The sequence below is a fragment of the Lytechinus variegatus genome, chromosome 16, assembly GCF_018143015.1.
Source record: "Lytechinus variegatus isolate NC3 chromosome 16, Lvar_3.0, whole genome shotgun sequence".
In the NCBI taxonomy this organism is placed as follows: Eukaryota; Metazoa; Echinodermata; class Echinoidea; order Temnopleuroida; family Toxopneustidae; genus Lytechinus; species Lytechinus variegatus.
In genome coordinates, this window is record NC_054755.1 from 12,518,983 (window position 1) to 12,543,766 (window position 24,784).

The window sequence follows — 24,784 nt, forward strand, 5'->3', positions numbered from 1 at the left end:
ACATATAGAAGGTGTCTTTTATGTTACCTAATACGTCGGTATAATTTCATGATCACCCAATAGTCAAACAAGGAAATTTCCTTATCAAACTAGCATTTTTAGTAAACCAAGTAGTTTTGCCTCCAGATCCTATTTTTTTTTAAATGTCAAGATATAGAACGGGGACTTAACCTCTAAGAGCTTTTGAGCCAATTAGGTAAATGCATACCTGGCTTTTATGTTGAGGATAAAGTGTGCCTGACGCATTAGTTGATTGAATCGTAATAGGGATGACATTCGCTTTTAGATGACCCGTCGAAATGAGCTGCACAATTCATTTGTTAAGCTAATAAAACGTCGCCCATGTTAGGGCCAAGGGGGTACTTGTTTCCTTTAGACCAAGGAGATGCATAAAAAGGTGCGAGATTTAGGAAATTTTAATTTATTTCAGCGACGATTGAAAAAGAAGTAAATTTAACTTCGTGTGGTGCAGATTTACCATGAACTGAGAAAAAAATGCGGCATCCGCATTCACTCTAAAAACAGTGAGTAAATTTTTACCAAATATTGGGTGGGAAGGGAACATGCATCATTCCTGGATATAATTTTAACACGTATTGGGCTATTTCAACGCAACATTGTGTAAAATTTACAAAATATTGGGTATTTTTTACCCAACTAGCATGCATGTTCCCATTTTACCCTATTTTGGGTCAATCGTTTTTAGAGTGTTGCTAGGTGATGTGGGTAATAGATGTATAGACAGAAATAATGGTAACTTTATCATGTTACTTTATAGTAAATATCAATTAGATAAAGGTAAGATCACACTTTCGACTTAGTACAGATAATTTACGAAGACATTGATAACCTAGTAAATTCAATTAGACAGTGGTTATTAGTCAATAATATATTGTATTTTGAATCCTTGATTTATAAAAAAAAATCCTTAAAACAATAAAAACCTCTGTTTATTTTTATAAGTTTTCTTATATTCTCTCTTAAATGAATTACATACTATTGCTTATTCATAAAAGGGAAATGAATTATGCATCAAATTTTAGACAAAATCAGTGATGTATCAAGTGTTACTTAGTCTAGTTTTCATTACTGTTTTGTTAACATTCTTTTTTTTCACATTTAACTTGTAGCACGTATGTTGCCATGATACCAATGGCGATGGCGCCGCGCATTTAAAAAACAAATATGTTATGTCTAAACTATTAGAATTATTAATATCTTTTCTGTTAAAAATGTGAATTACAATATTGAAAGACACACGATAATCCTCTACCAAATCGTTATCATGATAAGAAAGCATCTCAAGGTTGAGACCTTTTTATTGCAAAGCAGCAAATTATGAAATCGGTCCTACAGATACCGATATCACCGTGATCGATGAACAATCGTCTGCTATCTGATTCTTTTCGTCCCTAATTGAAATTTCACTCTTCCTTATCTTCTATTTCCGTCATTTTGACAATTGTGGAAAGTCCATTTCGAAAGCGCTATTCAGTCCGATCGATCAGGTATACACATATCCTATTAGACCGACGTAATTTGTGGAAAGAGCAACACTGACGCCCATTTGAATGACGTCAGGTGAGATGGACCCTGTTGCACAAGACACTGTGACTAGAATGAACTACAAGTCTCCGATTTATATCCCGATAGAAGAAAAAACGTTCACAAGCTTTTGAGATACGTATATGCATGATATGATATGCAATATTTTTTGGCATAAATTAGATTAAATCCATGTTACAAAATATGTAACATCATTGGTTTATGGTTTCCAATAGGCTTACGAGCCATATTAATTGCACGAGTGACATATCCCTTGTTATAGACGAAAGACACGATTTCTATTTAGAAGAATAGAGCTTTCAATATAATTGACATCTGAAGAAAAAAGAGCACCCATTAACTTCATCTCAGATCATTCCAGCATTTCTGTAGATACTATAAATTGATTTCGTTTGACAGTTCCGTGAAATTTTGAATATATTCGGCGACTCGTCGTAAGATGTAATAGAGTACGACCTTACGACCAATTGTAGACTATGGTGAAAACGGGGCTGATGATTGGTTGAGCTACACAATCATTTTCAGTAGATTATAAAAAAGGACATGATAAACGCTTGTTCCAATTAGCAATCACCCTATAGCACAATCGAGGAAACCAAGAGCAAATTAATCGCGTTAACACAATGACTTTACCTTACGATGTGCACTAGGACGAGTGATACAGGATCGGCCCCTTCCACTTACTCCCACGCAATCAAAAGCATATTGCCTTCGATCATTGATATAATAGATAGAGAAATGAAATGGTCGTACTTATGGAAAGCTAAGATGATGGATCATTGTGGCTTTGAAGGGAAAGTGGAGTCAAATATTCTATGCATTCGTATCTATCAACCACATACGTACAAGGGCGCCATTTGAATGAATCGCAATAAATGAGGTTAAGCGATTGAAACAATCATCCGTTTTAATGTTACTGGTTAACGTGGTTAAGGTTATCCCCCCAAAAAAAAAATTATTAGATAATAAAAATATCAACAAATGAATAAATAAATAAATGAATAAATAAATAAATAAAATAAAATAAAATAAAATAAAATAAAGTAAAATAAAATAAGATAAAATAAAATAAAATAAAATAAAATAAGATAAAATAAAATAAAATACAATTAAATTAAATGATATAAAATAAAATTAGATTAAATTAAATTAATCAAATTTAATCCTGAACATTTTTCGTAAAATATAGTGAATTTTTCACGTTTTTTAGGCATTTTAAAAGAGAGAGACTTATAATCTGGTTTTCCGATTGAAAAAGAAGTTTAATGCCAGTTTGTGTGGGAATAATGATATACAATACTAATTTCATATCTTCCTATGATTCGATTCGGGGTCGCCGCACTACAAACCGAAAGGATTTGAAAAGAGAATTTACTTTGGCGTTTCAACTTGAATTCCGCGAAACCAAACTGGAATACCACTCCTGGGGAAAGTAAGCCTTGGGGCTCTCATTACCATCGCTCGCATGCCAAAGTGGGGATACATGTTTGGAGGATCTTTACCTAAGAAGTGCAAGCAGGGATGGCGTCATCAAGTAGTGTTGACAATTAAATCCTTACCCAGGGGTACCTTTGTCCTTTGCCGTTGCAGATATTCACCAGGGCCCCCACCCCAATTCGCTGACCCTCACCACCTCTTATACCCCAGTTAGTTGCATGGTGTCATCGAAACCCAACATATGGGAGACCAACTCTCTTCTTAGAAATGCAAAGTCGAAAAGAAAGCAGCTACCACAAGAAAAAAATATGTAATCTTAATTCATTAGACATTTTCTCACAAAGTTTTTATGATTATTTGTTATTATTTTTTATCATTATAATTCAATTTCAATTTATTGACCATTTATCTCGTCTTATCTTCTATTCTGTTCTATCTCCTGTGTTTTTGCATTGTGTGATGATGTGTGAATGTGTGTGTATGTGTGTGTGTATTTGTTTATAACCCTTTTTATCAGTTATATTATTTGTATATTTGTAGGGCCCCGGCTATAAGCAATCTTGCTTCTTAGGGGCCCTGACTATTAAGAAACTTGTAACCTGTTATATTTTGAATTTGTTGTATCATGTTATTTTTGTAAATATTTTTGATGTCTTTTTAATGGTCAATAAATTGAATTAAATTAAATTAAAAAAATTAAATCATTATTATTGTCATTAAAATTATTGTTAGTAGTAGTATTTTATTATTATTATTATTATTATTGTTATCACTATCATTATTATAATTACTATCATTATTATCATTCTCATTATTATTATTATTATCATCATTATTATTATCTGTAGTAGTAGTAGTAGTGGAAGAAGTAATAGTAGTAGAAGTAGTAGTAGTAGTAGTAGTAGTAGTGGTAGTGGTAGTGGTAGTAGTAGTAGTAGTAGTAGTAGTGGTGGTAGTAATAGTAGTAGTAGTAGTAGTAGTAGTAGTAGTAGTAGTAGTAGTAGTAGTAGTAGTAGTAGCAGTAGTAGTAGTAGTAGTCGTAGTCGTAGTATAAGTAGTAGTAGTAGTAGTAGTAGTAGTAGTAGTAGTAGTAGTAGTAGTAGTAGTAGTAGTAGTAGTAGTAGTGGTAGTAATGGTAGTAGTAGTAGTAGTAGTAGTAGTAGTAGTAGTAGTAGTAGTAGTAGTAGTAGAAGTAGTAGTAGTCGTAGTAGTCGTAGTAGTCGTAGTAGTCGTAGTAGTCGTAGTAGTAGTAGTAGTAGTAGTAGTAGTAGTAGTAGTAGTAGTAGTAGTAGTAGTAGTAGTAGTAGTAGTATCCTTATTATTACTGGCCTGGGTATTTGGATTGAGTTTGCATGGTGGCTTGTCAACTTGTTTAGAGGGCGGGGCATTAAAAGTAGCGATTTACATGTGTTTTTGTGATAAGTGAAAAACATTTTGGTTATGTGTTCCTTTTCTCATCACCCCACACCTTCCCGCCTTTATTTTATCAACTAATTGACCAATTTATCTCATAATGTACCAATACGATAACCATCTAATTTGGGCAAATTGCTTTCACAAACCGCTTGTTAATAATGATGGAATTACAAGTGATGTTAATCTCGACAGAGTTTTGATATATTAACCACGATTGAGACATTGAATGACTTAAAAGCACACAATCCGCGTCATAGTCGACCTTCTATGGTCATTATATCATTGGCATTTGATAACGATTCCTTTCCTTATCACAAACCCCATGAGACATATAAATGATCTTAAAGCAATTCATAACATGATCAGATGATCCTAATAGAGTTGATTTTTAAGTACACAAAATGTTATATTTGTGATGTTGATCACCCTTGCCGCCTTTCGTGGGGGTAAAAATTTGAATAATAATGTCGACCTATAGATACAAGATTTTTAGTCCCTATTGTTCTGACTACGTACTACACCGTAAAAAAATATTGGGTAAAATTTTAACCAGCACGAGGGTAATTATGTGTCCAACCAATTTTGGGCAGTATTTTACCCAATGCGGGAAGCATATTGTCCATGCAGTAAGTTTAAAAGATAAGCAGCAATTACTTTAGAATGAGCAAAATTTTCGTCACACTTGATAAATAAAAATGCCCAAAAATTAGAAATGCCCAATGTTGGTTGGACACATAATTACCCTGATAAAGCATTCTTATCCAATATTTTTAGAGTGTACGTCCTCACAGTCACACGTAACGGTGGAGCCCCTGTAAATCCACCGTTTACAAAAAACACATACACGTACCCCCGCACACACACTTTTTCCCCCTAATGTTTTTTTTTCTTGATTTCGTCAAGACAAACATTACTTGAATGATTTTCATCATAACAATATTCATAACGCACACACACGCACGCGCATACCCTTACCTATAAAGCTCTTACCCAAATGTTTTATTGATTTCATCAACAGAAAATCAACATCAATTGATTGTTTTTCTTCATAGCAATAATATTCACCTCTTAATATAACACAAACCCACGCGCGCGCACACACACGCACACAAACACACACACACCCATGCACAATCCGACAGAGACAGAGACTGGGATGGTAGGAAGGGGGGGGGTGGCCATAACATGACAAATCAAATGTCGTCATATAAATTCATATTGCGCGCGAAGCAAACAGATTTGGCGCATTTATCCTGGAGCCTTAACAGGCTTAAAGCAAACTCCACAGCCTGATCCAAGAGGAAAAGCCGCTAAAGCTTGTTACTACAACCCAATGGACTGTCATCGACCTTTGCGACTCTTCCCATAAGCATGTTCACATTGCCTCATTTAAATATTTATATTTGGAAAACTGCTTTTCAAAGTATCATCGAAAGGGCAATAAAAATTAAAACGTAATGTCAGACTCGTGCATGAAAACTACAAGAAACTGACGAGAATGGCGTAAAAATAAACGGGATTAGTAATATATTTTTCCAAAAATCCCCGTTTGTATTGAAACTTTCTTGAAGTTTTATTGGATCATTTTCTTATTTTTGATAATTCTATTTGTTAAGAACAGCTATACTACATTAAAAAATATATATTAAAACTTTGTAAACGAGAAAAATGTATAAACGAGACAATATACATTGTTTTTTAAAAGCATTTGGGCAAATTGAAAAGGGAAAGGTAGAGAAGTGGACAATCTTTTGTATCAAATCGTTTAAAAATTCAAAGAGAGGGAGAGTGAGTGAGAGAGAAATTATTGCACTGATGCCCTGTGATGATGGTGATGTCCGATTCTTTAACATTTTGTCTATAAACGCGTAAAACTAGTGCATTTTAATGACCTAAAGGTATAACTTTTATTTCTTTTTTTTTTGGGGGGGAGGGTCAAATATAAAAAGTGAGGGGTAATATATAGATACCATGGGAGAATGATCCAGCAAAATCTTTTAATAGCCCCCCCCCCCTTTCTTTTTAGCTTCTTCCTCCTTTCTTCTCCTTCTGTAATAATTATTCGATGAATAGAAAACAATCATAAGGGGCTATTGCGATTAACTTCGGATGACGCATTTTACAATCATCGCGTCATGATATTTTGATGGGCGGGGCGGGGGTAAGACAACATCCATAAATATGACGTAATTTTTTCTAAATTTAATAACATAAGTAATAGCAATTACACGACCTTGAACTTTCGTTTAATGCTCTTCTTTCTACTTCCTTCCCTTTCTCCCCCTTTTTTCTTCCTATTCCTCATGAACATACACCCCCGTTGTGCAAACCCTTCACTCGAGTTAATGGCCTGAATAGGCAGCCTACAATGACTTCTGTACTGAACAGTAAGTTTAATATGTACTAGTCTTCTGTGAAGACCCACTTGTTGATCAAAGTTTCAATCAGTGTCTGTGCCTGCAGACTAGCACCTTTTCGGAGGAAAAAGTACAATGCACCCTTCAAATAAAATAGTCTCGCCTTCATCATCATCATCATCCATCACTAACTTTATAAGTGATGGAAACCCCTAAATGGTTCATTGCGTATTCAATAGACATTAATTAGTATAATGGACATGATGGAGGTGATCATTACGAGATGATTCCGTATTGAACATTTAAAGCATAATTTTCATCATATGAACCAATTTGCTTATTTTGACAGAAATAATTCCGATTTCCTTTTTTGTAGTGCTCACTATACATGTATAGTTGAAAATGCCAGATTGGTTATCAAAAATCACTGAAAATCATGTACTATTTTAACTTTGAAAGTACATAATTATATAGATGAATTTGAAAAAAATAAAATTACTTAAATAGTAATTTTCTTTTATCATGTATAATGCTGTGTGGTGAATGTGCTCCATGCACCATGCATGTAAACGAAAATCAAGAGCAGTACAAATAAGTGACAACTTACGTATTGAGCCATAAAGGTTTTTTCGATACCTTCCTTTCCTTCCCTCAACTGCCCAAGTCATCCAAAAAATGTCTGTTTTGATCAATAGGATAATTCTTACTTTAAAGGTAACAAACAAAATAATGTTTCATCTATAGCTTTTATTTTGGACAAAATTTGGCAGGTATATAAACCGGAAAACATCGGAAATTCGACATTCAAGTACATCTACGCTATCAAGTTGACATGCTTGAGCAGGATCTTTGAATTTAAATTATCTTGCAATGTGTTCAAAGATGACAAGTAAATATTTTACTTAATCGAAAGATGAAATTCGATTGAAATTACAAACTTAGAGAGAGTGCTAGATACAAAAACACCAGATAATGTTTGAATACACATTTAGGAAGACTCGAATAGTTCACATTATTATTGATCCACTACCGAAAGCTTTAAACATGCTGTAAATGCAATATGTTGGTCGTTCTTTAGGAAAGGAATGTACCCTGTAATAGAAGAAACGTATTCTTTCTAATCGTGTGTCTAGATCTCTTGTATAACACACTCAGGGGCGAGGCCTGGGAATTTTGAAAGGGGGGTGGACAAAGGCGAATCGGATCCGAAGGTTTGGGGGGGGGGTTCTCAGTGGAATAACAAAGATAATTTAGAGTTACACGACCCAAATATATCTTTTTGATACTCCTCTTTCTTCCACTTTATTCTTTTTACTCCTCCTTCTGCTCCTCCCCCTCTTTCTCTTTCTTCGTCATCTTCTTCTTCTCCTTCCCTTTCTTCTTTTTTTTCCTGTTCTGATTTCCTTCTTCTTCTTCTTTTACTTTTTCTTCTTTCTTCTTATTCTTTCTTCTTCTCCCTTTTTTCTTCTTCTCCTTCCCTTTCTTCTTCTTTTTTCCTCTTCTGATATCCTTCTTCTTCTCATCCTCCACCTCCTCTTCTTCTTTTTCCTTCGTTTCGTTCTTCTGTTTTCACTTCTTGAAAAAGAAAATGGGGGCTGGGGTCGCTCCTGCCACCTTCTCATCTCTCACGCCGCCCCTGACCCCATCTAGATAACGTCGATCCCCTCGGCCACATGAACCTGTTTGACGGAGGATTATTAAAAACACCCCTCTCCTTGTTTCTCTGTCTGCCGTCAACACCGGGTTCATCAGGACCCATTTTTCCGTCTCAATCAGAGCGTAAAGTTATTTCCTAATTACTCCGTTGCCATGGGAATTGAGGGCCCGTTTACAGGTACAGACCTGACGGGTAAGAATGGGTGTGACTTCTTGTTGGAGTAGTGACAAGCCAATGACGAAATTAAGTTCGAAATGTTTGCTTTTATTTCATAAACGATGTTACGTTGTGGATAAAAAGACTATAGGCATTTTACGTTTGCCATCTTGAACGTTTGTTTGCTTCATACATGTAAAATGACACAGTTGTAACTCAATCAACATACATGAAAATAAAATTGGTTTATATAGCGATGTAATACCACAGTGCAATAACACCTTTAAAATGGCATAATTATGGGTAAATCGTGGGGAAAATGTTGCGCTTTACTATTTTGATTTCTCTTCTCTTTCTGTATGTTCTGATTATAATGGCTCTACGTGCATTAAAAGAGAAAGGTCCCTAATCATGCTAGTAATTATCACTGAAAGGTTCAATCAAGACGTAATGAGTGTCGAGTTCTCACTAATCCGTTCTCGTCAAACGCAACCCTGATCCACGATCTCCTTTTATCAAGAATACCGTATATCGCTTACTTGCTATCGGAAATGGTTTCTTGTCGCTATTGCGCATGGTCACACCGATAATTAGGCCGAGTGGTCAGACTCAGGGGCGAAACTGTTCAAGCCTCGCACGAGTTGGCGACGGGTGAGTCATAATTAATGGACCGTAATCAAAAGGTTGACATTGACATGGTAATATAGAGACAATAATTAATCAAATTGCTTTGAAGGGAATAATCGCATGCCTATTGCGTTTTCGTCATTCTACAATTTTCTTATAATCGTTAATGAATTAACCGTTCTACAGACAAAGATTAAAATTACACTTTCTCTTTGGGCCTATTAATTTTCGGCGACCTTCACCCGTTTTGGCCGCGACAATTGGGAATAGCAATAGCCGACGCGTGACGATATTATTCTCTGTTTTTATAGTTTCATAACTGTACCATGAAAAACAGTCTCAAGATAAAAAATAATAAATTCGATATACCGACCACCTTCATTTACAGCTCATTTGTACATATTACATAACATAGAAGATTGTATTTATTTTAGGAACATATTGCTGGTAAAATGTAAATGCAAATGAAAATAGTTTCGCCGTGGAATAAACGACCAATGTTTCTCCTTTACCCGATATGGGTGAATCTTTCACAGTTAACGTCTTATACTATTATCACTGAATGTAAAGGATGTAAGCTTATCAATCTATTTATAAAGTAATCATATTGTATACAGCGAAATAGTAATAATAATACCAAGAATGAAATAGCGTAGAATATACATAGGCAAAATTGCATATCTTTCTTTCAAAAAGTGGAAATTGAGCGGAGAGTAGTACCTGTATATTTTATGAAGTATTGACTTGCTTTGTATATACCATTATTTGATATATCATTGCAAATATTTTTTTTGTAATCTGTCTATACATGCATGGTAATTATGCATAATTAAATATGATACAATGAATTGTATTGCTATACCGCTGTGATTTGTGAATAACGTAAACATATACATCTGTCATATTGGAGCACAACAGAAAAAAATGCGGTACTTAACATGAAAAGTTTTATCTTATTTATAAAGTGCACTTAGATTATTAAAATTATATTACAAAAAGGTTGTAGGATATGACACACTAAGCTCTCCAGATGATACGATACGATATGACATCCCCGATTAAACAGAAATGGTCAAGCTAGTAATGAAAGTTATAGTTCTGGTGAATATTAGTAGAAAGGAGTTTAATGGGCACTGAATTCCCAAAAGTTTCATGACCAAGAAAAAAAGAAAAGGAATGAAAAAGAAAAGAGAAATCATATTATTTTCTGTATATCATGTCAAAATCTATCACAAAATTTGATTTCCGTTTTTGTTCTTAACCGGTAAAAGTTTTCGGTCGCTTGCTTTGCTCCCTCGCGACGTTTTTGTTTTTATTTTTGTTAATTTTCCACATCTGCCATGCTATACCCCATTAAAATGAGGTCATTGTCTTCGTCACCGGATATAATATCGCCAGAGATTTCGTCGTTTTGGAACTCTGTTTGGGGGGGAGGTGAAAATTCTATATGGCTGCGCAGAGGAATCATGATTATTCAACGATCAATCATAGCGGGATTTTTCCGTCATGATTGAAAAATAAAATAAAAGATAATAGTGATAAAGGAAAAGTGATGTTTATTTAAGAGGGGGAGGGCAATGAAAAATATCTCTATTGTCTATTTTGACGTTGAAAATTCCATCTAAACTGCGCACTCGGATGGCCAAACCCCGAGATGTACCTGCCCCCCCCCCCATACTTCTCTTCATCTAGTGTATGTGAATGCTACACCTTAAAAACACTGAGTAAAACTTTACCCAATATTGGGTAGAAAGGGAACATGCATGTTTGCTGGGTATCTTTCAACCCCAAATTGGGCTATTTCAACGCAACATTGCGTTAAATTGACAACATATTGGGTATCTTCTTACCCAACCAACATGCATGTTCCCATTTTACTCAATATTGGGTAAACATTTTTTAGAGTGTATGTCGTTGGAAGAAACGCAAAATATTTCATCTATCTTGGGTCTTGTGTGACTGTGGCACTAAGCTAAAGCACATAATGCCGAGGCCTAAAATCAACGTTCCCATCGCTTTGGAAATGAGGTATAGTACTAAGGAAAAATTCCATCAAAAAAGAAACTGACAAAAAAAATCAAGCTTTCAATTAAATGTGTAAAAATTTGAATTTTCTCATAAATAAATTGGGAAGCACCTTGCCAATGGTGGGCGCGGCCGGGGGGGGGGGGTATGTGCCACTGCGCCCACACCCTTCCCTATTTTCCTTCAGGAGATCCTGAATATAGGTTAGTGTGAACGACCCTCGCGTCCTTCTCCTTTAGCAAAGGTCGCCATAATGTGGTCATCCTCACGCTGTGTCGGTTGCTAAGCAAAGCGCTCTGAATTTACTTTTACTAGACTTGAAAGGTTGACTGTTAAACCTTTTCCTCCCTGGCATGCTTGATGCGATCCATCCGAAGCAATTAACTAAATGGACCGATAAAAAAACTATGTTTTCATTGGCATCCAATACTACAGCTAGCCTGTACTCCGTTATTTACTTTGAATAAATAATGTCGATTAACACTGAAGGTTTTGCTTTCCAACACTTAGGCCTAAATCAAAATCGCTTATTTCACCGCTTTAACTTATGTTCATTTCACATTGTTTATTCCGATATCCAATTTCTAACGATTACAGTCTCTCGTTTAGTGCACATCATAATAAGCGATGAACATGACATAAACATGATAATTTACGTACGACGTAGACGAGATAATTAGGCCTATGCATGCATTGCCTTACACGGCAGGGCAGGGGGTAGCTACCCCCCCCCCCCCCCCCCCCCACACACACAAATTTTGAAAGCTTACATATTTTAAAGGAAAATTTGCACGAAAATTCTTCCAAAATGTGCACAAAACCCTTCAATTTCACTTTAATATAGAGTGCCATGAATCGTTTCTTTCCCTCTTCTTAGAGTTTTTTACGCATACTGCACCCCCCCCCCTGCATCCCCGTAAAAGTAATTCTGCGTACAGTCATGTAATTATGCAACAGGTTGTAAATGGGAGGCAGCTAAAATGCCAAGCTTATAGAATGCAGCCTCTCATTAAAACATTCTGATGAATAGAATGGACCAAATAACTTGAGATCATAAAAATAAAAAATTAAAAAGTTGATTTGAATGAAAATAGTAAAATCAACTGTTACAACACTCAAAATTTTACCGAATTGGATGAAATTCTAAAGTTGTGCCATTTTGAAAATTCGCATATTTTCTCCAAAAACAAAATATGCAAATGAATATTCGATGGTGTAACTCTCGATTTCTTTACTATTTTATTGTTTGAATTACACAATATTTTCATTTTTGTAGATTTGACATAAACTGGGACTCTTCATTAAATCGTAGGAGGTTACATCAATGGCAGCTCCACAAGTTCACGGAGAAGACAAACTTTGTTTCTCATTTTATTGGGGAGAAAATCAAAACAATGTCATATATTTATTTTCTCCTCAATACAATGAGAAAACAAGGTTTTGACAATTAAAATTTCATATTTTTACTTTATTTGGTGTGGCAGTACCATTGGACAGAACGAATGAGCAAAAAACAACAACAATAAGATTTACCTGCATGATCAGGTCATCGACCGAAAAGGGCAATGGCCTGACATTGCTCATGACACGGCAATATGGTCTTAATGTGTTAATGCTGCCGTTTTCCTGACAGAAGTTCATTGATAACAAAATTGCCTTTAAAACGTTTAACGTCGCTTTTATCGGCGAACATTTCCTTTACAATTTGCTTAATACTCGTTCATTCTACCGTATGTTTTTTTTTCTGAAAAGATTTTATTCATCACCACATAATCATAGACCATGTATACATATCAATAAAGGTTTTAAGGTGAATCGCCAGGTTCTGGATTCTTCAATTTTGGCTTCATGGCCGTACGCAGAATTTGTATTATTTTTTTTTTGCTGGGTCCAGGGGACCGTTTCATGAAAGGACACTTCAGACGTTTTATCCGACAAGTACTGTTTTATCCGACAGTTACCATGGTAACAGTACCTCTTAGCCAATCATGCTCAAGGAAAGTTGTCAGACCTGACAACATGTCGGATGAAATGCTCTCCAGGAAGCGCAAAGGGGTGAAGCGACCAAGCTTATCATCGGGACCTTTTTCCAATTTGTAAAGTGAAATTGAAGCATTTCGTTCATATTCTTTTGTGAATTTAGTATAAAAAAATAAGTTGAAAGTATATAAGTTTTCAAAATGTTTGTTCCCTGATGGCCATGTTTGTGCTACGTCTCATCACAAATTTTCATCTTTTGGTCGGCTGTCAAAGACATGTTCATGGTTTCCATTTTCCTGTTACAGAAGAACATAGAAGACCATCGTCTCTCAAGCCTATTCTATAAGCCTATGATTAGTGAGACCATACATATTAATATTTCTTTTTAAATCATGTTATTTGTAGAAACTATGATGCCCCGTCAAACACACCTACATTTTACTATATTTTTGTCACAAAATAATATCAGCATCTTTACTTTTTTTTCTTTGGGATGAAATATGAAATCAGTCAGTACGCTGGCCAAATTAAGAGAAGACGTGAGATGACTGTATTCACCAAGAAACTTTAGATGAATAAATCAAATAAATCGTGTAAACGATACTCTTTCGAACCATTAGTTTAATCAAGGTGGATGGTTCCACGGTGGGCATCGTCAGTCCCATCTACTCTTATCGCTGTTATCGTAGTCACGTCGTACCATCTAAAAGGAAGTGACCTCAGTTACGTGCGTCAATTCTATACCGCGTGTACCCTACAAAGAACGAATGGTTATCCCCATACAAGCTTGCATGGCGAAGAGATGGGTAGGATGGGGTATTGATTCGATTTTAACAATATTAAGAAACCTTTTTTCTTCTTCGATTATGAATGCCGACCTTTATGAATAATGACCATTTCACAAACGACCCCTTTACCGTCTGGTGATCGTCTTCTTCGGTTATGAACAGTGAACCCCTATAACAGGTCTTTATGACCAGCGGTCATTATAGCATGCGGACCCCGCTTTTTTCCGTCCAACGCTGGTAGCGGAAAGGGGGGGGGTGCTCGAAATTCCAACCGTGTCAACCTTAAGGGTCCCATAAAAGTAGTTTTCTACTTTACTTAAAATACAAAGGGTAAATTCAACAAGGATAAACAGTGACATTTGTTTCATGAAATAAAGTCGAATATTTAAAGGCAGCGGCATAATGAGCCCCTCCACTCCCTCCCCCCCAAAAAAAAAAAAAAAAATAAGGTAACATTTTTTTAATTATGATTGAGAGCCTGCGGGCAAGCAAACAAATTCCTGCCTAGAATTAAAATTAAAAGTGGAGCGTTGTGGCCCAGTGGATTAGTCTTCGACTTTGAAACAGAGGGTCGTGGGTTCGAATCCGAGCCATGGCGTAATTTCCTTCAGCAAGAAACTGATCCACAATGTGCTGCACTCAGCCCAGGTGAGGTAAATGGGTACCGGTAGGAAGTAATTCCTTAAAAAGCTGTGTGCGCTATGAACGCCTAGCTTAGCCGGGTAATATAGGAGCGCCTTGAGCACCTAACAAGGTGGATATGTGCGCAATATAAATACCCTATATTATTATTATTATTATTAAAATTTCATGTTTTAACCTTCATTTCCATTCTCTGACTTTTTTTCACAATCGTTAAATTTTTAAGGGTAACAGCCTCCCCCCCCCCCCGCAGTTGTTTGCGATGTACCAGTTATGCCTCTCGCGTGCTATGTGACTTCATACCGTAACATTTTGGGATTACGTGATGTCTTAATCCATACGTACAGAAGCAGGATGCTTATACCCGAAACGTTGGTTAGGGGTGATTTATGGGATATTTTAGGGGCGAGACGTGCCGGTATTAAGCCGTATCCATTTCTGAGAGTATCCACACGCTCGTTTAACTTCTTCTGCTACCGGCGAATTACTTTATCTCCAATTCGGATTCGGTTTCGATGGTGTGACTGTAACAATAGTCTTATTTGAATGACGGGAAGACACTCCATTTTCAGGGCGTAAACCATTAAGGGAATGATTTATTAATTATTGCCATTGTGAAATTTAATTATAACAATCAATGCATTTTGTCCATTATAATGAACAAAGCTTGACGATACATTAGAACGGTGTATACATTGCAAATGGGAGGAAGTTATACGTCACAAAGTGGTATTCAAAATGATTTTTAAGAAATCATCATTTCTCATGTTATGTACGCATTATGTGTAAGGGAGTTTATTTTTTTATTTATTATTTTTTTTACAGATGTGTATCAGTTATTATCTGCGGCTGTCATCAAAGTCGCCATCTGAAAGTCGTGACAAGGACTCGAATCTCTGCATCAATTTGTAGCTTCCCGATTGTAACAGGCGCACGTCACAACTCCCAGCCACTATATACACTCGTGTGAAAAAGTCCCAAATTTGTATGAACGAAAACAGTGACATGCCTGGAATGAATGAAGCGACTAATTGGGCGAATGTACAACATGAAATGTCAATGTAGCATAATTCATGTCCTTGATGAAAAATACGAAACATGCTAAACATGCACATTGTCAGAACGAATTATACTTTCGTCAATATTGACATGTTTAGACTTCCCAGAGGAAGAGGGCATGAGAGAGTGGAGAATGGATGTGGGGATGTGAAAGACAATTTTGTTACTTATGATAGGCCCTGGGGCGGCGTCACATGTGGGTAGAGGGGCGAGTAATAAAAAAAATAAAGGTAGAAATGGAGAAAAGAGGACGGAAACATAACTGGCGCTGTCCCCTGTGTAGGCCTGAAGGTATACTTCTATCATGGATCTTCGATAATGACATAAATAGATACGTAGTTATTATTTCACTTGGTTAAACAGTATACTCGCTGGCGGATCCGGGGGGGGGGGGGCACAGCCGGCCCGTGCCCAACCTCCCTTGAGATGCATAATTAAAATTTGTAATGCCGTTTAAACAGAAAACAGAAGTGTGACCCCTCCCCCCCCCCCTCTTTGAAAGTGAAAGCTTTTTTTTGGTGCTTTTTTTTGCTTGTCAAATTTTTTCGTGGACGAAATACCATTAATTTTTTGTTCAAATCCATTTTGGGAGATGGGGGGGGGCTTGTCAAATTTTCCCTCGAGAAAATGTGCCCCCCCCCTTGGAAAATCCTGGATCCACCCCTGAGTATACATCTTTATATAATCCACTTAGCTATCCTTGTAAAAATCCCCATTCTCTCTGCTCTATTCATCTTCTGCTTGATATTCCCGAGATTTATAGCGCAAATTTACAATTATTATCGTCATGATTATATTCTTATCACTATATCTTGTTTATTACGATTCCTAAAACGGATTCGTATCGCCCTGGTTCCAACGAACCCTTATTACCTCTGCTCCATACTGCTCTTAATTTTCCCCAATTATCTTTATGTCTTATACGAGACACGCACTGGCTATTTAGTTACGTCTATTTTTTTTATAAGGATCTGCACCTTCAGATGAGAAGCTTTACAAATAAGCACGACGTTTATTCTGAGATTGGTATAAGGTGTCAACCTTTTTTTTTGGGGGGGGGTATTTTGTCATCACAATATGACTTAATTTTGAATATTTTCATTTCAGTTAACGTATGAATATATGCAGGGAGGTGCCGTATTTTTTTTTTTTTTGAAAGGGTGACAAGACGACCTATACAGATTACGTCATAATTCCCCAGTTGAATTATAAAGGTAGGGTAGAGTTGCACGACATAGACCTCTTCTTTTTAAAACCTTGTTCATTCTTTCTTTCATTTTTTCTCCCTTTTCACCATTCTTAAAAAATCTAGGGGCGGCCCCCCTCCCCATTGCGGTGCCGCCCCTGTATAAGTAGCGGAAGACCCTAATGATAAACAATGAAATTATATTTTTTCAGTTTGTTTATTTTGGTAATGCAACACAAATATAAAAAAACATGATCCTGGCCTAGTCTATACCGAGTCTGCAGAAATGGTCGAAGTCACTGCCATCCCACTGAATTAGAGTATCCGTCTGCATCACTTAATATTGTAGCGTGTTCCCAATATCAATAACTGAGTGCCATGTTAATATACTACGTCACGATCTGGACGCTATTCATAACAATTCGGAAATGCTATACATGAATATTACTGTTCACTGTTAAATGCACGCCCAGTACACAGATAAAAAAGTGTATGTTTTCATGTTATATTCAGTTGTGTGCGAAATTATATTCTTATTGCGTCTTTTACTTCTCTACATGACATCTATTGAATCGTGGGAGTGCAAAAGTTTATTAAAATGTTCCTTTTTAAGTAAAAATGAGTTGGTGAACACTTTTTTTAAAAAGTATTTTTTTTTTAGAATAATGGAAAAACAACCACGCAGCCCTACCACCCCGCACACTTATACAACACGCACCAAAATCCACATTGCTGACAATTATTTCAATAAAATGTTAAACAGTTGTTGACCATTTCGAATTGCAAATATTATGGAGATCTTTGCAACACTGTAAAAACTGCGGTGTTAAAACTGACACCAATTGGTGTTAATAGAGGACTACACCCTAAGGCGTTAAAATTACACCCTAGAGTAAACGTAACACCATAGAGTGTAAATGTAACAACAAAAGGTGTTGTAATAACATCTATAGGTGTAAAACTAACACCACATTTAACACCGGTGTAAAATAGCTGGCGTGGTCCTCTATATACACGGTTAACACCACAGTTTTTGCTGTGAATAACACATCTGACCCCCTTCACTGATGCTTGAGTATCGACCTTTCAATCTAATAATTCCAGGCCTTTTCTTTTTCAAACATATTGATTGAATAATTAACGTCATTCTAAGTGCTAAGTGTATGAGATTTTTTACGCAAAAGAGGGAAAGATCCAACTTACCCTTCTAGTAACAAATGAAGTTCTAGGGCATTTCTGATACCCCCCCCCCTACCACCACCCCCCGGGTCCCTTCGCTCGCTCGCCCGCCCTTCAAATTACATCACTTGTATCGATTACAAGGTAAAGATTCTTTTAAAGAATATGATCTACATGAAGTTCGAAAGAAAGCAAGCGCGATAGCTCAGTCGGTATATAATTGTAGAGCGGGGGTTCGGATTCGAGGGACCCAGGTTCAATTCCCACTTGGTGCGTTATATAGTGCCCTTTGGTAAGGCATTAATCCTCATTACCAGGTCCCTCGGAGAGGACCTTAAGCAGTCGGTCATCTGGTTGCTTGCTTGCAAGCATTCGTGCTTTCTGAGCAATCAGGTAAAAAAATGACCACCATTCTAATTCTAATAACAAAAACCAAAGTCACAATGGCAATGCTTAACGATCGTTTTCAAAAACTTTGCTCCTTCTTCTCCTCAGTTAAAAACAGGAACGATTTGCATCACCGGTCCTTATACTTTCTAGAGTCATTTGCTTTCAAACCTTGAAAATTAAGATGAACCGATAAAGGCATATCCGTGCAATCTCATGCAAGCTTCCAATTAAATAGTGCTTGAGTATTGATTTAGTTTGGATTTTTTGAGACAGCTACTCTTAATGCCATTGTGGTTGGATTCTTGCACGATTCTATGGTCAGAAAATTTGCATTTCAAGTAAAGATCGAAGTCCTTGATTTTGAACACCCGATTGTGAGTATTCGTTTACCACAGATTAAACAAACTGTTGTTTTAAAATAGTGCTTTACCTGTGAAAACTTTCTCACCGCTTAAATTTTCCAAGAATAAATCGAAAAGGTTAAAGTCAAAATAAAAGGAAAAGGAAGAAAGGTTTGATGTTGAGCTTGAGATATACAAAATGAAAGGTTCATGAATATGATCGTACAGAATAGTGTTCAGTGAACGTTGTACATAACTTGACGGAAAACTATGGCAAGCCACGTTGATATTTTAGTTCATTTTACTTATTTATTTTTAATTAACAACATGGTGACGTTTCTACTAAAAACAAAGAGGTTTATCGGTACGAAGAAGGCAATTTTCCAAAAGTTTAGATGAGATAATTATGTTCTAGAAATATCACGCTTTATTGAAGTTCAAAAAAAAGATTTCGAGCTAACCATTTGGCACTTCATACTTTATTTGTGTGTAATATGATAAAAGAAAAGTGTTAAAATCGAGTGTAACTTTATGAATGGAGTTGTGAAAGGCCCTCTGGTAAGTTCAATCGGCGATTCCATCAATATGAATTGTTTTTTGTCATTCATTCCTCATGAACTCTGGGAAAATGTGGCCCATGCATGAAACCAATTTAGGAAAGCTTTCAATGCATCGAGGTCGCTTAACTCTGAAATGATTGCTTCGTGGAAACAGGGGAGAGAGGGCGGGGATGGGGGAGAGAGAGAGATGGATGGATAGATAGATAGATAGATAGACAGATATATAGATAGATAAAGAGACAGACAGTTAGATAGATAGATAGATAGATAGATAGAGAGAGAGAGAGAGAGAGAGATAAATAAATAAATAAGTGTAGAGAGGGAGAGAGAGGGGGAGAGAAAGAATCCTATTTACTAAACTATTTTTTAAATAATTTTTTCGTTCTCCACAGCTAAGCTGGATGGCCCTCTTCTGTCGAATGGCTGCTTCTTTTAGGAGTGCAGAAGATAAAGAGAGAGGGAGGGAGAGGGGGAGTAAAAGGAGTGGGTGAACAGTGATATTAGGTGGAAGAATAATATCTTTCAATATCAAATTGATTTAAGCCTCCACATTTCTCAGTTGCAGGTAAATTTGAAAAGAAAAAAGAGACAAGCGCCAAGGTGGCACGCTCGATAAACTTGAACCGTTATTGATGTTTGCTTTTCTTCATCTTCCCTTGATCATATTGATTGGCTTAAAGTTGCATCGGGGACGGAGGGGCAGGGGATCCTCCATCCCAAAAAATATGTAGAGCATTTACGTATTTTCAGCCCCAGGAAACTACGGGCATTTTGTAGGCGGGATAAGTCAATTTTGTCAAAGTTGTGTGACAAACATTACACATGACGATCGAAAGGATTGTTCAAAGAATAATATCAGAATAGAAGGGATATAGTACATGTATTTTGGGGAAAAAAGGTCGCAAATTAATTTACACCAGTCTATCGCAAAATTTCCACGCGATACGATGAAATTGTATAACGGAGGAAAAAATCAATTAAGTATAGCCGGATCACCTGTTTACGTTAGGCGCTAAGTAAATTAATTTGACATGTATGCTTATGTTTTAGCACACTAGCGAAAACATCGGTTGGAATTCTCGCAAGATTATTCCTTAACCGACTCTTATGAAATAAAATGACTAAATTTAAAAAAGATTACCACTACACGCTGAAGGCATTGATCTGTGTGATGAAAAAGTCTACATCCGCCATTGCAGGTGCCCAGATACGCGTCATCTTCATGACCATTTTCATTATCATTTTCATTATCATTATGTAGGCCTATATAATTGGTCAGTGATAGAAATAAGTGAATAAATATATAAAGATATATATATATATATATATATATACATATATATACACTAATATATTAATAAATAGATAGATAAACAAATCAATAAATAAATATACGAATGAATGAATAAATAAATACATACATAAATATATAAATGAATAAATGAATACATAAATGAATCACCAATATAGCTTAGATAATGTTGGTATGTTGTCTTTCATGCTACAGTCACACCTATGGCACCGACCCCAAACCGACCGATAGTATGTCATTGGTAATAATGTAATAGATTCGGTCGGTCTGGGGCCGATACGCCAGTGTGGTCGACTGTGCCCTGACTATTTGTTCATGCGTATTTGTGTTATAGTCACACCAACGAATCCGGTTCCAAACTAATCGACTCTACGTCATTGGAAATAACGTATAATAGATTTCGTCTGTCTGGAGTCAGTAACGTCGGTATGAAAGTGGCATAACAAGAGCCGGAACCAGTGGCTGGACAGCTTCAGCCCCCTACATTTTCCAGAATTGTGAACAAAATACATAAAAATGACCAACATTTGATCGTGGTCTTTTGCATTGTCGCCCCACCCCCTACACACACTTTCAAATTCGTTCCGCACCCCCTGCATAAGACATATTTATTCCTCATTTTGCTATAGAAATGACTGTTGTATGTAGATTCAATCATTTATCTCAAATTTATGGCAAAATGATAAGGACGGAGGATAGAAGCTAAATCAATAACGTTGAAATATGAAATAAAAATTATAATCAAAACGTTATTGATCTGAAAATCGTTGTGTATTGATATCGAGGTGCCGTGGCCGAGTGGTCTAAGGCGCCTAGCTATACATGAAACAGTCCGGGGTTCGATCCTCGTCCGCGGCAGCTATGACCGTGAGCAAGGTATTCAATGCTCTTTTATCCTTCTTTGAAATGAAATAAATGGAAATGCTATATGCATTCTTGGTAACTAGGTGTGAACTTGTTTAAAAAAAAGGATGGATGATTTCATTCGGAACAAGCATTGTCAGTGTTTTTTAAACCAAAGGATAACAGACGAGTTGGTAATTGGACGAATTGGCATTAGACCAATTGAAAATAAACGAACTGAGTTACAAAATATTTTCTTGTCTTTCTTCTGGTTGCAAGAATCAATAACACAACTTGAAATTACATTTTTATTTTAATATAACACGCAAAATTACTCAATAAATCAATGAAACTTTATTAGGTGAAAACATTACTAACAATTTATTTTCTCTAGACACGATTGTGCAATTTTATTGGGTGTTTTATTGACCCAGAACAAATCATCTATATACTTTGCGTTGTATAAAAATACAGAGATTGAAAGCGAAACAGTACACTTATTGATAGGGTGTCGAGAGTTCACAAATAATAAAACAAAATATACTAGAACACGCAAATTCGAAGAAAATGAATAACTGAACTCATCCATCTTCAATTAAAATGAGCACATGAAATTATTTCTTTAAACAAATATATAGAATGTCATGATATATTTTATTAACCCAGCAAAATATATTGACTATGCTTTGAGTGAGAATGTAGAATTTGAAGGGTATGTATTAACATTGTTTTACGGTAATAAAATCGTTCAACGACACTCTTCAAAATCTAATGATCATCACATGCTTCAAAAGCTGAAACATTATATTGCACAATGCACATGACTATGAAACCCTTTTTTTCTCGCAGATTGGTCTGTTCGTGCACACCATATTCATGGCGGTATTGGTCACATAATTATATCAAATCATGTCTGGCTGTCTGCACATATGCATAATCCATAATAAGTTACGAGTTCATCAAGTCATGTAATTAAGAAGGCAAAATGACATGATGCTAATATTAATGTTCGTCATGTTATGTAATAAAGCAGTCAAAATCACCTGATATTTTCATGCGGGCTATTATTAGTCTGCAGGCACAGACCCCGATTAAAACTTTGATCAACAAGAGTGTCTCCACGCAAAGACTAGCACATACAAAACTCGCTATTTCAATTCTGAGCGAGAGGGCCTTCAGTAGACAAGGCATGAGTGCATGGGCTGCACGTTCAGACCCTTAACTCGATTGAAGGGTTTGCACAGAAGACTAGGCTATTATAGAGATTGTTCTTTATTATGTTTGTCTGCCGGGAAATGGTTTTCCCAAAACCATTTTACGCCATTTATAATAGCATGTCGATTCTCTTCTTTCAATCTTTATAAGGGATTTTCGACGGTGGATCCGGTGTAATCGAGCAATAATGTATTTTGCAATTGTACTTTGTATTTGTCGCTTTACTCTTCTAAAATACTATATACTTGGCGGCAATTTACAGGCAGAATGATTTTTTAAAGAAATTGTGAAAGGGTGATGGGGGCCTATATTACTTTGAGAATATTCCCCGTGGATATTCAGATATCTCTCTTTCTCCCTTTGCGTATTCAAGACTCACAGGCCCGTTCGTATTCTGAAGTCGGGTTTAACTTAGACCACGGTCTAACTCTGTACTAACATTATGGGAAGCCAAAAGTGTCAACATGTTTATTAAGTTTTATGTTTCTTATGATTACTGTGCTCTTTCCTGATTCATCGATGGTGAAGACAATCATAAATTTATACTTCCTAGACAATTCTGAATGATTTGAGAGCCAAATGAGCTGAAATATGATATCTCTACTGTTAGTGATTTATGTAACAATTGGCTATCCATACTTAAACCACAACTTTAAACCCGACTTCAGAATACGGGCCCTCAAGTCAAAACTATAGATCTGAAACAAATTTGTCCCATTTGGGGGCATATGGACAGAGAATGTGTGTGCATCGAGTTTTGCCATATATACATTTATCAATCGGATATGATTATTTACTTCTGGACCGACCTTTAACGTCACCATCCGAAGGACGTGACCAGGGCTCGAATATTCGAGCCTCGAAGCTCTGCATCAATATTTAACTTCCCAAAGAATGTCGAGTATAGCTTGGATTACAAGCACACGCCACAACACCCAGATAGAGAGTGAGGTCTTCTTTTTATCTGGCAACCGGTCATTTTGCCTATTTCGCAATCAAGAAATTTCTTCGACTTTCCCCCGTTTGTTTTCTTTTAAATAATCCAAAGGTGATTTTATATATTTCTTTTGTATTACTTAGACTAAAAGTCAAGTAGATATGTTACAGTCTCGATGCCCAGATCATTTTGTGATTAGTCTCAATTCAGACTCTCGGCGTCTACTATGAACATCAGATAATACAGTGCTCTGTTTTAAGACTACGCTGACTTGACATTCACGTTACGACTTTCCTATCTTAAAAGATGCACTGACATTCTTCAATCTTTATCAGCTACCCAGAGCAGGTGAGCGTCCCGACCAGATATTAAAATGCCACGTGAGATATAGAGCACTGTGTGTAGTTGATTTTAATTCCAGTTGAACAACTTGTGATCATTCATTTTCAGAGCGCATTATGCTTCAATGATGATGATTATGCACTTTTTTTATTTGGGCCTGTCATCACGGTCATGATAATATTTTGAGTCAGAATCTCGACTGATTGTAGTTTGTTTGTACCTCGGTTATATTTGATTTGCAGTTAGCGTATTGTCTATACGTATCCCAAATTTAGATATTCCTCGGGCGGCCGCAGCAACTTCGCGGCGGCCTCACCCCTATTTTTTGACAGGCCGCAGGGGTAACGGTCGAATTTTATATATGGCGAAGTTATACGACATTCATTCTACGTTCGCCGTATCAATCAGACCATAGCCATGACGTAGAACGATTCTGCGGCGGTCGTCTGTCGAGCACATGGCGGCCTGGCGTATGCCGGCATGCTGACGCTCTGCGCCCAGCCTACGTTTGCCGCATTATTCATCTTAATCCCACTACCGCCTTTAAACTCCATTGCAACTACGCCTATGTTTTCCATGTCTCTGCATTGAGTCCTCCTGCATAGAACCTCTCAGTTTAGACCCCAAAATACATCATTGCAATCCTCTGCCTGTCTACACTACATGCGAAAGTGGAAATTTTGCGACGACCCTGCGATTAATATAGGTCGTGGCGATCTTAGGATCCACGGTTGCCGCGGGAAACGCATGAATAACTTCTGGTGCCCCT

The 24,784-nt window shown here is 36.6% G+C and overlaps 1 protein-coding gene across 1 annotated transcript in view; it reads right to left on the bottom strand.

Moving 5' to 3' along the window:
- Positions 1-24,569, bottom strand: part of LOC121430231 (cadherin EGF LAG seven-pass G-type receptor 1-like) — a 62,775-nt gene extending 38,206 nt beyond the window's left edge. The window contains exon 1 of the mRNA XM_041627508.1: positions 24,426-24,569. Coding sequence (XP_041483442.1) covers positions 24,426-24,569 — 144 coding nt within the window. The remainder of the gene's footprint in view (positions 1-24,425) is intronic.
- Positions 24,570-24,784: the final 215 nt, after the last annotated feature.